The following is a 15729-nucleotide window of genomic DNA, read 5'->3' as shown; positions in this document are numbered from 1 at the left end:
ACTGGAGATAATTTTAGAGAAAGACTCAAACATTCAACAGGACAGACCGGGTGCTGTCTTCTTCCTCCTTCTCCTCTTTCTTCTTCTTGATTTCAACGGCAGCTTGCATCCATTATTGTTGCACTACTGCCATCTATCGGGTCCCAATATCTCTACCTCAAATTCTCATAATGATCCCGGATTTTTTTAAAAAACAAAAAATCTTCTTTGATTTATATATTTTCTACAACTAATAAATTAGAGAAAGACTCAAACATTCAACAGGACAGACCGCGTGCTGTCTTCTTCCTCCTTCTCCTCTTTCTTCTTCTTCTTGATTTCAACGGCAGCTTGCATCCATTATTGTTGCACTACTGCCATCTATCGGGTCCCAATATCTCTACCTCAAATTCTCATAATGATCCCAGAATTAAAAAAACAAAACAAAAAATCTTCTTTTTTTCCCCCGAATACAGTTGAGCTGAACAACCACATTATTAAATTTCAATTCCCCATTAAAACGTAATTCTGTTTTAATAATCTTCTTTGATTTATATATTTTCTACAACTAATAAAAATATGTTCCATTGTTTCTACAGTATCACACCAACTAAACCAGTAAGATGTTTCCCCATCTTAAAAATAGTTCCATTTAAGAAACTGTGCCCGGTTCTTATTCTATTTATCATTATCTCCTCCCTCCTGTTTATTCCTCTAATCCTTACTACATCAACTGTATTTTGTATCTTACAAATGCCTTCCATTTATTTCAATATCCCACCTATTTTTACATATCTTCTTGCTTTCTCTCCAAACTATACTTTTGCCTTCAGATTCAGATAACTTTACTGGCATTTCAATATCTTATTTTTAATAGTCTCCTTAGCCAACCTATCTGCTTTTTCCATCCATCCATTTTCTATACTTGAAATAACATTTCCTTTCATATCTGTCTCCTCAAGTTTACTTATTTCAAGCTTCTTACAAGGATTGTAAAAATTTCTAATCAATATTACCTTCTCTTCTACCCATATTTCAATTGCTACATACTCCAAATCTCCTTTCCTTTCAATCATTTCATGTGAAATGCCTTCCTTAATCAGAGAAAGACACCAACCCCATTTCCTTCTTCTCTATCATATTTAACTGCAATATATCCATAAAAGGCTTCAGCCAAGTTTCCTGTATACTGTTGTTGCGCAACCCCCCCCCCCCTTCTCTCTCTCTCTCTCTCTACTTCCCCTTCTGAGGAAACCTGCTCTGAACTATTTTTATTCACTGCAGGCTGGAAACTTCCTCTTTCTTCAGGAAACCTGCTCTTCCTGTTCCATGACTCTCTTTCTGTCTGATTATGATTTTTTATGATTAAATAGAAAAAAAGTAGAATTAAAGCAAAGTTTGCAGGACACTATAACAACACACACAACCAGATTAATTTTATTACCGTCTGACTCTACTGTTGGGTCTTGATGTCACCTGTATAATCAGTTTTAAAGATAACTTTATTTATTGTCATTATTAAACTAAAATCTCCAGCATGGGGAAGTGGGCTGAGCTCGACTTTTCTCGACACCCCCTCCTTGAGGTCGGACCTTTCACATGCTGGGAACCCAACACCCTCCTGCAGGTCTGCGTCCTCATCCTCTGGAAAGAGAAGATGGTCCTCTGGGATTTGAAGGATGCAGATCCTCTGTTGTCACCAAGGCCACCGCAGCTTGGGATGTGAAGATGCAGATTCTCAAAACTCCACTGCTCTCTGACAATACAAATTATATCAGGTTTTACTTCCTGCTCATAAATAAACAGTTTAAAATCTTGACCATTTGACAAAAGACTCCTTGCATTCCATTGTAAGATTAAAATTATCCTTCTTGTGTTGCTTGACCCTTATTTCTTCCCACCGAATATTCTTCCAATCTAAGCTATGGCCTTCTGCCCTAACAATAATCTGAATCCTTTCCGTTGTTGATTTCACATCTGAAGTTGCATTTATTGCTCCTGCAATAAAAGTCACCATTTTCGATTTTTTCCTCTTCTATTTTCTTTTTAACCATTTCCATAACGTTTGGGATTACTTGTTTTTCTCCTGTCAAAGATTTTCCATTTTATTTCTCATTTTCAACCACTTCACATGCTTCTGCATATGTTACTTTCTGCATAACTTTTGTTTTCTGTATAATTGTTTGCCATTTCATCACTTCACATCCCCAAAAAGCAACACGATGCTCTACACTATGGTCTCCTCCACAACTACAGCACTTTGGTTTAACTCCAACTCCACGTTTTCCATATTCATGGTCTCCAGAACATCGGGCACATCTCCTTTTTTCTTTACACGATTTTGGAATATGGCTAAATTCCTGACAGCTGAAACATCTCACTAGTTTAGGCACAAATTTCCTGACACTAAATCTTATCAAACCAAAGAAAACTTCCTTTGGCACTTCTTTTGTTTCAAACTCCACCAACAGTTTCTGTTTCAGCTTTCTCTGGACCCCTTGTCAGTCTTTGTGCTCCTTTTACATCCCTATGACTTTCTTTTAAATTACCAATTAAATATTTCATATTTAAACTTAAAGGCATTCCTGTAACAATTCCTTTATTTTTATTATTTCTTTTTTCACTCACTTTAACAACTGTCCTCACTTTGACTTTACACACCCACTCAAGTTTCTTAGCCTTTTCCACCTGAACATCCGAATTACATCCAATCAGAAGATTTCCGTCTCTCAGTATTTTAGCATGTTTAATTTATCCAACATGCACTTAACTTAAGTGGTTCAGTCTTCTTAACCCCTCCTTCATCAAATCTTACTATAATATTCAAAGTTGGATTTTTAATTTCTTCTGCTTTTTCCTCAATGCCTTCAGTTTCTTCTGTACTTTCCTCATTTTCCTTTTTCCTCTTTCAGCGGCTCGCTGCTTCTTACCACCCTTTCCTAACTTTTCCCACTCTTTCATTTTGACCATCCTTCCCTTCCTCGCCATTACAATCGACACTATTCCAGTCACTTCTTTCTAAATCCATCGTTGCCATGTTCTGATTTAAGTCGCATTTATCATCTAAAGTTCAGTTCCAAACTTTGCTGTCTTTGCTCTCTCCAGTGATCCTGCCACCATCCGGCCACAAACTCTACCCCAGCGTCTGTTTACAGCAGCTTCCTTTCTCTCCAAGTGTCAGTCTGCAGCTTACATCAGCTGTTATACTGAGCGCCCTCTGGTGCTATTGGCTCGCTTGTAATTACCCCGCCAGCAGGCGCAGCCTCCACTTCCTTTCCTGCCACATGGGCATGATCGTAGGTCTCTTTCTTTATTAAAAAACAATTTTGACAGACAAAATATCAGATTGCAACAGAGTTCTAGATTTTTTTTTTTTCCATAATACTCCAAAATTAACATATCTCTAGAAATAGATTCCAAAAGTGCAAGCAGTTTTTCTCAATTCCTCTAAGGATTTTGTTCGTTTGGTTTTTGTGAAAATGAAAAAGCCAGGATGGACCAGTGGCACTATAAGCCCAACTTTACCTCTTATCCTGGATTTTGTAATCTTACTGTTGTGAAACAGCCTTCTGGTGTTTCCCAGTCCTGATTTGGATCATTTTAGTGCAACAACAAAGCAAAAAGAGGAAATCTGTATGGAGGTGAGCTGGTTTTTACAGCACTGCATGAACCTCTGGCTAATGAATGCTGACACCAGCTAACATGTGATTTGCTAGATAAAGTCCAGCAGTTAAACGGGTCAAAACTGAAACGTTTCCACAAAGTATTTCTTTGTAAACAAAGAAATGGGCTGCTGACGGTATTGCCTATTTTTTTGTATATTAAATCGCCTGTACTTTAGTCATTTCCCCATTAGCACACAAACTACTGGAAAGTAGCGACAGCTGCCCAGAAAATAGTTACAAATAGTTACCTTACTTAACAGATTAATTCACTGTTACCCAACGTGATGTAGCATTTAAGCTAACATTAGCTTTTGTTTAATTGGGACAAAAAAGCTAAGCTTAACTTACTGAATGGACTGAGTTAATGTTATCCAACATGCTATATGCTAACTTACTGCAACATAGTAATGATAGAATTTAAGCTAACATTAGATTTTTAGCGAATTTTTTTAACCTAAAAACTAAACCTCCCTTATTTAATGGGTTAAGTCGTGTTAACCAACACGCTAGCGTAAGCCAACATATTAATATTTAAGCTAGCAGTTTCTTTTTGACTAATGTTAGCTTACACACTTGTTACTGTGTTTTGGGTTAAAAGTCGTTGCTCTCTTTAATCCTAAAATTATTCAATATATATTATACTTTACCTTTGCAACCTTGACTCTGCACTTGAACTCAAATATTTCTGCATATTTCAGCAGTAGCGTTCAGCATTCACTGCATTTTCAAAGGAAATCCAAGTGATCAAGTGACTTTGTAAGGACTTAATCAAACTTATATCTATATGTGTAGAGATTAAATTAGTTTCAACTTTAAAAAAAGATGGTGATCTTTAATAGAAAACAGCCACAGCAGAAAATAAAAAAAATATACAACTAAGACGCACAAACTAAGTTGTAATACTTAGTTTGTGTGTTACAACTAAGATAACACACAAAATTATTGGAGACAATAATCACACATACTTTGTATAATCAAGAACAATCAATGAAGGAAAATATGTTTATATTGAATATTGCATTTTCTAAGTAAAAGGGCAGGTTAATTTATTTGAAAAGCTTTTACATAGACTGGTTAATATAATTTGAAACAAATAACAGCATCAGTTTCAGTCTAGTTTTGCTTTAAAGACAAACCTATTAAATAATTATTAATACAGTAAATTACAAAGTACAAAACAGTTACTGAAAATCTACAATTAGCGCAAAACGGCACATTTTATTTTGGATTAAAAATGTATTAAAGTAAATCTCATTCACCCGACTCATTCTCTCCATTCAGAATAATACAAATCAATCCTTCAAGTTCACATTGTACATCTTAAAGTATCCAAATGTCAAGAACCAAATGATCACATTTCACAAATTAGAAAATTAAATAATTTTCCCACTTTATAAACAAGAAAATCCTCCAGTGTATAACTGCAGTTTTCATCTAAATTACTTTTATAGTGAACCTCAACACAGGACATATATGGAAAATAGTTCTACAGTTTTTCACCTCTGTGAATCATCATGTGCTGAGTTAAATGATGTTTTCTACAAAAACTTTTTCCACAGTTCCCACATGAAAACGGCTTTTCACCTGTGTGAATCATCATGTGCCGAGTTAAATTCGGTTTTTGACTAAAACCTTTTCCACAGGTCACACATGAAAATGGCTTTTCACCAGTGTGAATCCTGATGTGCTGAGTTAAAAGCCATTTTTGACCAAAACCTTTTCCACAGTTCACACATGAAAACGGCTTTTCATCAGTGTGAATTATCATGTGTTGAGTTAATAGCTGTTGTAGTCTAAAACTTTTTCCACAGTTCACACATGAAAATGGCTTTTGACCAGTGTGAATCCTGATGTGCTGAGTTAATAGATGTTTTAGTCTAAAACTTTTTCCACAGGTCACACAAGAAAACAGCTTTTCACCTGTGTGAATCATCATGTGCCGAGTTAAATTCGTTTTTTGACTAAAACATTTTCTACAGTTCCCACAAGAAAACGGCTTTTCACCAGTGTGAATCCTCATGTGTTGAGTTAAAAAACGTTTTATACTAAATCTTTTTCCACAGGTCACACATGAAAATGGCTTTTCACTTTTGTGACACCTCATGTGGTTAGTTAAAACTTCTTTTTGACTAAAACATTTTCCACAGTTTACACAAGAAAATGGCTTTTTGCACGTATGAGTTCTCATGTGAGCCTTAAAAGCAGATCTGAAAGCAAAATGTTTTCCACAGGTCACACATGAGAAAGGTTTTCTTCTTTCCTGATTTTGGTTCTCAGCTTCAGCAGCTTCCTGGAAGATGACTTGGTTCCTGTTTGGTTCTGACTCAGTGTGGGATGTTTGGTCATCAACAGGAACCACCATGCAGGTATCAGTCTCCTGTTTTAACTCAATCTGTTCTTCACCCTGACTGCAGTAAACTTCTTTCTCTTCCACTTTTATCTGCCGATGTTCTAGATCCTCCTGTTCTTCTTTTATCTGATGATCTTCTGGTTCTTCCTGTTCTTGTTTCACCTGCAGAGGTTCTAACTCCTCCTGGTCCCCAGTGGATCTTCTCTCCTGGTTATAAACGTTACATTTCAGGCAATCTGGACAAGACAACAGAGGAAAAGAGCAATTGTTAACCTTATTAAAGTAAATGGGAAAAATTGTTCATCATTTAAGACATAAATGAAAAAAGAAAAAACCCACACCTAAAAATTCAAGAGTGTAGAAAGAGAGACAGATCAGTCGACAAATCCTGCTGATAATTGGAGAATTGTCAAATTAACGGATATTTAAAAAAATTATTATAAAATTAATAAAATTTTATTCCAGCCATCCATTTTCTGTACAGCTTTGTCCCTCAGTGGGGTCAGGAGGTGCTGGTGCCCATCTCCAGCAACATTTTGGGCACGAGGCGGGGTTTGCTGGAGACACACAACCATACACACACACTCACAGCTAGGGACAATTTAGGGAAACCAGTTAACCTGACAGTCATGTTTTTGGACTGTGGGAAGAAGCAGGAGTACTTGAAGAGAACCCACGCATGCACAGGGAGAACATGCAAACTCCATGCAGAAAGACTGTGGGCTGGGAATCGAACCCAGAACCTTCTTGCTGCAAGGCAACAGCTCTACCAACTGCACCACTGTGCAGGCCCATTTCATTATTTCAAGATATAACTTAATTTGGAGCTATAATTTATTTTCATTACTTTTATTTGTATTAAAATTTGATTTTAGTTCACTTTATACCTTTGGGGTTTATTTACAGAGTTTGTAGGTTAATAATTGTTCAGTTTTTGTTCCTTTGTTATTTACTTTTCTAAGTTAGACAGGAAGAACTGTGGGTCCATGTTCTGTCAGTATAGGTACTGGTATTGGACCAGCATGCACTGGGTTGGGCCTGTGGGTTTTGACCAGAGCAGGAGAGGAAACAATGAAAATAGTGATGGTGAGATGAAGCTTCATGAATCCCTGAGGAACTGCATCCAATCATTCGACTCCTGAGCCGATGCACCGCGGTGCTTCACATGCTCTACTGGGACATCAAGGGGACAATATATGTAAAATAGGCAAAACAACATGAAGCCTTACAATGAATAAACAAAAGATGTTTCTCATTCTGATACATAAATTCTGATTAATCTGGTTTTGTAAACCTTAAAAATTAAATAAACCTTCTCCTACGCCAATAAATGTTGAAAAAGTACACACAAGTCACCTGGTACACACACACAAAACTGCATTTACACAAATCCGGTTACAAGTGCACAACTATTTTTGAGACTCATTTCACACTTCGGGGAAGCGTGAGCGGGGCGTCCCGGTTATTGATTTTCACTCCATGAGAGAGTTGTGATTTGCTTGTTACTCCTTTAACACAGGGGGAACAGTATCTGATGGGTAATATTGAGCATTATGCATTGCCCTGGTTTTAATTCATATAGCACTATAAGGCTGGATTGTAATCTGTCTATCCATCTATAACTAATATATATATCTGTGTGTGTATTATAAAGAGCAGTTCTAGTCTGATCCAGATGAAAACAAATAGTGAAAATCAAACTTTATTGAATTTTTACAAATCAGGAAAATGTTTCACAAATCCCAAACAATGTTATAAATATTCATCTTGAAGAGGAGAATAATACAGTCCAAGTTTCAAGTGTGTAGGTGTAGTAGTTTTGAAACTACAGTCGACTGAAGATGCGAAAGTTAGTGGAAAAATTGGGTGGAATCCCCCTTTAGCTATTGGAAGCTAGAATTGGAAACCAACTTCAGCTTCGTCATTTTCACAGTGTAATTGTAATGTCTGTTCATTTGCCTGTTAAAAATCAGTTATACGGGAAGTGATCAGTTACTAAAATGATCCCGATAAATAAATCTTCATACATTTAGATCTTAACCTGCATCGCTGGTGATTCCTACCTATCCGGTGTAAAATAATCCGGGGAGTCCGGGAGAAATCCAGCAGTCTGCGCTGATCATCCATCTCTTCCTCCGACTTCACGGTTATTTCTTTAAACTCTGTGAAAGTTTCTTCAGAAGCAGTTAACCGCTCGTTGATAAACTCGCTTAGAGAAACACTGGAATATTCAACAAAACAGACCATCCGCCATCTTCTTTTTTTCCGCTACCTCATACGTCATTCTTCTTCTTCTTCTTCTAATATTATAGCGGTTTTCAAACAACTTGTAGGTGCATTACCGCCACCTTCCGGCCTGGAGTATAGATCAGACGTCCTACCACTATAATCTTCCCATAATATCCGACTACCTAAGAAAACTAAAAATGCTGTCAAAATCAGACGATTTTTGCAGCAAATTTTTAATATCTAATTTACTTTTATTTCTATTTAACTCTCTGATTAACACCTCTCTTTCCCGATTATACTTATTACATTCTAGAAAAATATGCTGCACTGTTTCTGACTCTCCACAATAACTACACAAACCTGTACTATGCTTATTAATTATTTTCAAAGTACTATTTAACCCCGCATGCCCAAACCTTAATCTGGATATAACATCCTCTTCTTTTTTATTCCTGTTACCTTTCCTACATTCCCCTACTTTTTGCTTTGAATGCTAGAATAAAAATCTTGCCTTTTCTTCTCTATCCCATAGTTCCTGCCATTTCTTTTTAATATACATTTACCTTGTTTTTGCTTATTTTGATATTAATCTCAACATTATCCCTTTTTGCTGCACTTTTAGCAAATTTATTCGCCAACTCATTTCCTACTATTCCAATATGAGCAGGAATCCAAATTAACTTAACCCTGGATCCATGTTTTAATTCTAAAAATTGATTAGTATCCAATATTATATCTTGTCTTGTTTCTGGATTCTGTTCTAAAATACTTATTAATGCACTACTTGAATGTAAACAAATATATATCCTTCTTGTTTCCTCACTTAATTCTAGAGGCATTAATATAGCCATTAACTCACCCGTGTAAACTGTCAATCTATCTGTTACTCTTATTTTATCCATCCATCCATCTTCTGCCGCTTATCTGGGGTCGGGTTGCGGGGGCAGCAGCTTCAGAAGGGATTTTTAGATAACGAAATAATATCCAATCAGTTTTACTTTTCCAGTTATTTCTAAAGAAAATCAATTATATTTAACTTTAATTCTATTTAAATTTTGAGGCTTCATGTCTTTTTACTTTATACATGCAAAAGTTAAAATTAAAAAGGGTATGCAATGCTATATAGAGAACATAGCAAAGACACTTAGACATGGGAACACAAAAACATAACTTATATAAAATATAATAAATAAAACTGCAACAAAGGGATGAATATTTTAGGTTTGACATGCATCGGTGAGCAATTCCATTAACATTTCAGTCAAGTATTCATACAATTCAATATATTTCAGAGATTCCAAATAAAATTACAATTCGGATTTTAAAAAATGTCAAAAACTGGGGATGATCTTCGCTGTCTTTGCTTATGAATAAAGAATTTTGCCAGACAAAATATCAGATTTCAACAGTTCTAGATTTTTGTTTTTCAATAATACTCCAACATTTTTCACATCTCTAGAAATAGATTCTGAAAGTGCAAACAGTTGTTTCTCTCGAGTATAATGTACAATTCTTCTAATCCTTCAAAGGATGTTGTTCGTTTGGTTTTTGTGAAACATATAAAGCCTGGATGAACTGATGGCAAGTCAAGCCTGATTCTGCAATCCTACTTTTGTGAATCAGCCTTCCAGTGTTTCCCAGTCCTGATTTGGATCATTTCAGTGCAACAAAAAAAGACTTTAAATTGCATCCAATCGCTGTTGTTTCCTACCTATTCGGTGTAAAATTATCTGGGGGGTTTGGAAGAAATCCAGCAGTCTGCGCGGATCATCCATCTCTTCCTCCTATTATTTCCTTAAATTGTTAATGTTTTTTCAGTTAACAGCTTATATGTTTAAACTGGATTGAAGACCTCCTCGTACTCTTCTTCCTCCTCTTCTTCCTGGTTTATTGGCGGTTGGCAAAAAACTTTAAGCAGTATTACCGCAACCTACTGATACGGAGTGTAGCTTGTTTGAAGATATTTTTTTAAACACTCGCACATTAGAAAACAAGCAAATTAATTAGGTTCACAGAAGAATAACAAATCAGAGTTGTTAAACAGATACGAGCTAAAATTCAAATTTTTGCTTTTATGGTGCCATGTTCTGAGAGATTTTTTGTTGGTAGAGTCTTATATACAGGAAAAAATAAAATGAAACTATTTAAATCAAGGTGGAAATTTTCCTTTGACTCTAAAACAATAAAATGAAACTCATTCGTAGAATCACAACAGGATGCCCGCTTTGAGGATCCTAACACCTCCCTCAGCACCAGACTAACACCACCACCTGGTGACACGCTTCTCTGTGTAAAACAGCAGATGTGAAGAAGTTGCTCCAGGAAATCAACCCCCGTAAGGCTGCAGGTCCCGACAACATCCCAGGGCGAGTACTGAGGGACTGTGCACTCCAGCTGCTTGAGGTGTTGGCAGACATCTTCAGCACCTCACTGTCACCTGGGCCCACCTGCCTAAAGACCGCCACTACTGTCCCTGTCCCCCAAGTGCTCCACAGTGACAAACCTGAATGACTACCAGCCTAAAGCCTTAACATCGGTACTCATGAATCACATCAAGGACTCCACCAACGTCGCTCTGGACCACAATCAGTACGCCTACAGGAAGAAGCTCCACTGCTGACGCCATTTCATCGGTGATCCACGCAGCCCTCACCCACCTGGAGAGCAGGAACTCCTACATCCGTCTGCTCTTCCTGGATTTCTCCTCAGCCTTCAACACCATCATCCCACAGACCTTGGTGCAGAAACTCTCCTCTCCAGGACTGAGTTCCACACTGGGGAACTGGATTCTGGACTTTCTATCAAGGTGGTATGACAATAAAAATCCTTGAGTCCTGAACAATTTGTGCATCGAGTAATACACTTGGCATGCTACAGGTAAATGTTATTTAATTTGGTTAAGAATAATTATTGCACTGTCAATAAATGACTTGAAAGCAATGTTCTTAGTTGCCAGAACACAATAACGCCTTCATCAGCTCGTAGGTTAAAACTGATGAAAAATGAGGATTGGCGCTCTCTATTAAAATATTCCTCGCCATCTTCCATGTTCAGTTTTTTTTTCACCACTATTTACCTGCTACTTTACCTGCCATTGAAAGTATTCTTAAAAGTTTGTCTGTTAACCTGCAGCTCATGTGACCAAAACCAGCCGAGGAGAAGAAAAGTTAAAATACTCAACATTGTCTTGTACACAACCTCTAGTGACCCCAAGATCACTGGGCTTTCCTAAAGGATAGAGTCTCTGAGAACAGTTCTTAAAATCATAGCCAGTGTTTTAAGTGTTTTGACCCGACTGTCCAGGAATGACCCGAGGTATTTAAAATTAGCCACAGTTTCAACAGGTTGGCCATCAAGTGAAACTTGAATCACTTTGTCATTTAATTCGCTCTACTTTAAGAAAATGAAAAGGTATGGTGTTTGTGAGGGAATTTATAATTTATGGTACCAATAATGCCAGAATTAATAATAAAGACTTAATGGAATTCTGATTCAGTAATGTAATTATATTAGTTGTGTTACCACCCCCACGCCACTAGAGGCAGTAACGGGCCCGAAAAGATGCGACTAAGGAACAGATTTAGAAGTACACAGAAAGCTACAGAATTTGTTAGAAACTGTGAGCTGCGGTGAAGTAAATAAAAGAGAGAAGTTCAAATACATGCTGAGAGAGAAACTCCTTCCTAAAGATGAAGCTATAACAGATATCAAAAGAAAATAAAAACGCTAGACCGCGGATAATATAGGAAATATAGGAGTGTGGACCAGAATGTCACTCAAGGATTAAATACTATAAAATAATTGTTAATTTTTGTTAAAATATTCTCTAATAAATTTTACTTTTCAAATTATTTCTAATAAAATCAACTAAATCTATTTTAACTTTAATTCTATTTAATTTTTTAGACTTGCAAAAAAGTATGGTGATTTACAACAGTGCAAGTCTAAAGAGAGCATAGCAGAGACAGACTTAGAAATGGAAACACAAAAGCATAACTGATTTAAAATATATGAATAAATGAAACTTCAACCAGGGAATTAATACTTTAGGTTTAACATTGAACAATCCAATTAAAATTTCAGTCAAGTATATTTCAATATATTTCAGAGATTCAATTGGAAATTAGATTTTAAAAAAGTGTTAAAAACTGGGGATGATCTCAAGTCTTTTTACAGCACTGTACAAACCTCTGGCTAATGAATGCTAACACCAACTAACGTGATTTGCTAGATAAAATAAATGGGTCAAAACTAAAAAGTTTCTACACAGCATTTCTTCGTAAACAAAAAAAAGGGCTTCATAAACAAAATAGCGTTCAGCACACACTGCATTTTTAAAGGAAATACAAGTGATCAAGTGACTTTGTAAAAACTTAATCAAATATATATGTACATGTTCATAGATTAAATTAGTTTCAACTTTAAAAAACGATGGTGATCTTTAATAGAAAACAGCCATAGCAGAAAACAGAAAAATTATACAACCAAGACAAGCGACACACCAAATTATTGGAGACAATAATCACAAATATAGCCCCGCCTCTCCACCCTGTTCTTAGTTTCGTCCCCTGGTCTACCGGTTGTCTCTCCCCCACCCCTACATTAGTTTCTCTTTTTCAGTTGTCTTTTCCCCCCGGTCATCTGTTCCCTGGTCTGTTTCCCCCCGTTTACCCCCATCTTATGTTCATTCGCTCGCTTGCCCCTCACTCCCCACTCTAATCCCCCCACTCCAGGTGACATTTCCCGTATTGTCAAACCCAAAGCTGGACAGGTATGGGGCAAGGTGAGAGTTCATCTGTTAAACTCACCGAAGATGAATACATAAACTAAAAGCTGGATCATAGACATTTTTCTAAGCATATTTGTGAACCTTATCTGATTACTTGATTAATCGTAAGAATAACTGATAGATTACTCAACTACTAAAATATTTGTTTACAACAATCCTAGTGGAAAAGTTCTACGGCGTTTCACCAGTGTGAATCATCATGTGCTGAGTTAAACTAAAATTGTGACGAAACCTTTTTCCACAGGTCACACATGAAAACGGCTTTTCACCTGTGTGAATCATCATGTGCCGAGTTAAATCCCGTTTTTCACTAAAACCTTTTCCACAGGTCACACATGAAAATGGCTTTTCACCAGTGTGAATCATTATGTGGCTAGCTAAATACCGTTTTCGACTAAAAAATTTTCCACAGGTCACACATGAAAATTGCTTTTCACCAGTGTGAATCATCATGTGACGAGTTAAATTCCGTTTGTGACTAAAGCTTTTTCCACAGTTCCCACAAGAAAACGGTTTTTCACCTGTGTGAATCATCATGTGCTTAGTTAAACTCTGTTTTTGACTAAAACTTTTTCCACAGGTCACACATGAAAACGGTTTTTCACCAGTGTGAATAATCATGTGTTGAGTTAAATTCCATTTTTGACTAAAACTTTTTCCACAGTTCCCACAAGAAAACGGTTTTTCACCAGTGTGAATCATCATGTGCTGAGTTAAACCCTGTTTTTGACTAAAACTTTTTCCACAGTTCTCACATTCAAACGGTTTTTCACCTCTGTGAATCATCATGTGCTGAGTTAAACTCTGTTTTCCACTAAAACCTTTTCCACAGGTCACACATGAAAATGGCTTTTCACCTGTGTGAATCATTATGTGTCTAGTTAAATGCTGTTTTTGACTAAAGATTTTTCCACAGTCCACACATGAAAATGGTTTTTTACCAGTGTGAATCATCATGTGCTGAGTTAAACTAAGTTTGTGACGAAAACTTTTTCCACAGTCCACACATGAAAATGGCTTTTCACCAGTGTGAATCATCATGTGCTCAGTTAAATTAACTTTGTGACGAAAACTTTTTCCACAGTTCACACATGAAAATGGCTTTTCACCAGTGTGAATTACCATGTGACGAGTTAAATTCCGTTTTCGACTAAAACTTTTTCCACAAGTTTCACAGGAGAAAAGTTTCCTTCCTTCCTGATTCTGGTTCTCAGCTTCAGCAGCTTCCTGGAAGATGACTTGGTTCCTGTTTGGTTCAGATTCAGTGTGGGATGTTTGTTCATAAACAGTAACCAACATGTAGGTATCAGTCTCCTGTTTTAACTCAATCTGTTCTTCACCCTGACTGCAGTAAACTTCTTCCTCTTCCACTTTTATCTTCTGATGTTCTAGATCCTCCTGCTCTTCTTTTATCTGATGATCTTCTGGTTCTTCCTGTTCTTGTTTCACCTGGAGAGGTTCTAACTCCTCCTGGTCCGGATTGAAGCTCCTTTCCTGGTTACATATCTCCTCCTCATAAATGTTATGTTGCAGGCAATCTAGACAATAAAACAGAGGAAAATGAAGAATTGTTGATTTTATTGAAGTAAATGAGAAAAGAATTTCATTGCTTGGGAGAGAAATCACCAGATAAACTTGGGTTCCCCGATTGCAGTATTCTGATTGCTGATTACAGATTTTTAAAAGTCTGACTTCTCGATTCCTGTTTTGACCAATAATCTGGAATTTATAAACTAGTAGAAGTTTTTCTGGATCTCATTAGTTCTAACAGGTTTGATTCCTGTTCTGGGTTGAGTGAAGTATAAAACTAAATGTTCTTCTAGCGGGTTGGTGGATAGTAAGAATAAGTACTCTAGAATTTATAAACTAACAAGAGTTCCTCTGGCTTTGTGATTTGTTCTAATAAGAATAACAGTAAATAGGATGAAATGAGAATAGTGGGAAGGATCTGGCAGATATCACAGGATAAGGCACAGACATGGATCCAATGAAAGGCAGTGACAATCACAAAGTGCGTTTATCTGTAGATTTGGAGTGTGGTCTTATCTAAGAACAAGTCCTTGGAAGTGGCACAGATGTCGTCAGGAAGGGAGCAAGGACTACAAGAGTACAGATTATTAGGTTTGTATGTTATACTGAATGTTCATAAAGGGCCGGTTGTGCCAGAATGTATTGATAAAACCCATTAGACTGTTATAATAGCAATAAATGTTCCTCTCTTGCTCTCAGTGAAGGCAGATACTTTTTTCCTCTGCTCCCTCCCTGCCCTGCTTGCTCTGTTTTTGTCTCGTCTTTTTCTTTATTTTTGGAGCCTTTCTTTGCACATCCTCCAAATGGGCAAAGATCCAAATGGATCTGGTCAACCGGTCACTCAATGAAATGGATCAGATTTTCTCAACGAGAAGTCTGGGCACAGGAGAGCCCTCTTGTCCTGCAGGGACACACCCAGCAGGATTCACCCTGGATTCATTCATGATAACAGGATTTCTGCTGATTGGGGCTTGTGGCTGATCGACAAATTTGTGACGGACTTGGCTGAACTAGCGAACAGTCAGACTGTTGGTGTGGACAGAGACACAAGTTGGATGCGAGTCTTGCTGAGACTCGCAGCCCAGATGAGGACTGAAAAACTCTAACAGGATGGAATCGATCTTGGAGAAGTTGCTAGTTTTGGCTCAGTGGAACGACCACACTAATTCAGATAATTGGGAACTGAG

General features: G+C 37.1%; 1 protein-coding gene and 1 long non-coding RNA gene across 2 annotated transcripts; one reads left to right on the top strand and one right to left on the bottom strand.

The window, feature by feature from the left end:
• Positions 1 to 4452: 4452 nt before the first annotated feature.
• Positions 4453 to 8335, bottom strand: LOC103156271 (zinc finger protein 568-like). Its single transcript, XM_016664177.1, has 4 exons — positions 8058 to 8335; positions 5581 to 6230; positions 5329 to 5412; positions 4453 to 5244 (listed from the first exon to the last, which is right to left on the bottom strand). The coding sequence occupies exons 1-4, from the start codon at positions 8239 to 8241 to the stop codon at positions 5131 to 5133; spliced, it is 1032 nt and encodes a 343-aa protein (XP_016519663.1). The 5' UTR covers positions 8242 to 8335; the 3' UTR covers positions 4453 to 5130.
• LOC107833863 (uncharacterized) lies at positions 5242 to 5685 on the top strand. The gene is made up of 3 exons (XR_001659639.1): positions 5242 to 5287; positions 5456 to 5539; positions 5624 to 5685. It is a non-coding gene; the product is annotated as an uncharacterized LOC107833863 (long non-coding RNA).
• Positions 8336 to 15729: the final 7394 nt, after the last annotated feature.

The sequence above is a fragment of the Poecilia formosa genome, unplaced genomic scaffold (assembly GCF_000485575.1).
Source record: "Poecilia formosa unplaced genomic scaffold, Poecilia_formosa-5.1.2 Scaffold472, whole genome shotgun sequence".
NCBI classification, from domain to species: Eukaryota; Metazoa; Chordata; class Actinopteri; order Cyprinodontiformes; family Poeciliidae; genus Poecilia; species Poecilia formosa.
This window is presented reverse-complemented; position numbering and strand designations above follow the sequence as displayed.

Coding starts and splice junctions, on each gene's coding strand:
- LOC103156271 (XM_016664177.1), bottom strand. CDS start 8,241: ATGGTCTGTTTTGTTGAATATTCCAGTGTTTCTCTAAGCGAGTTTATC. Junction 6,231..8,057: donor GATTATTTTACACCGGATAG/GTAGGAATCACC, acceptor TGTCTTGTCCAG/ATTGCCTGAAATGTAACGTT. Junction 5,245..5,328: donor AATGGCTTTTAACTCAGCAC/ATCAGGATTCAC, acceptor TTAACTCGGCAC/ATGATGATTCACACAGGTGA.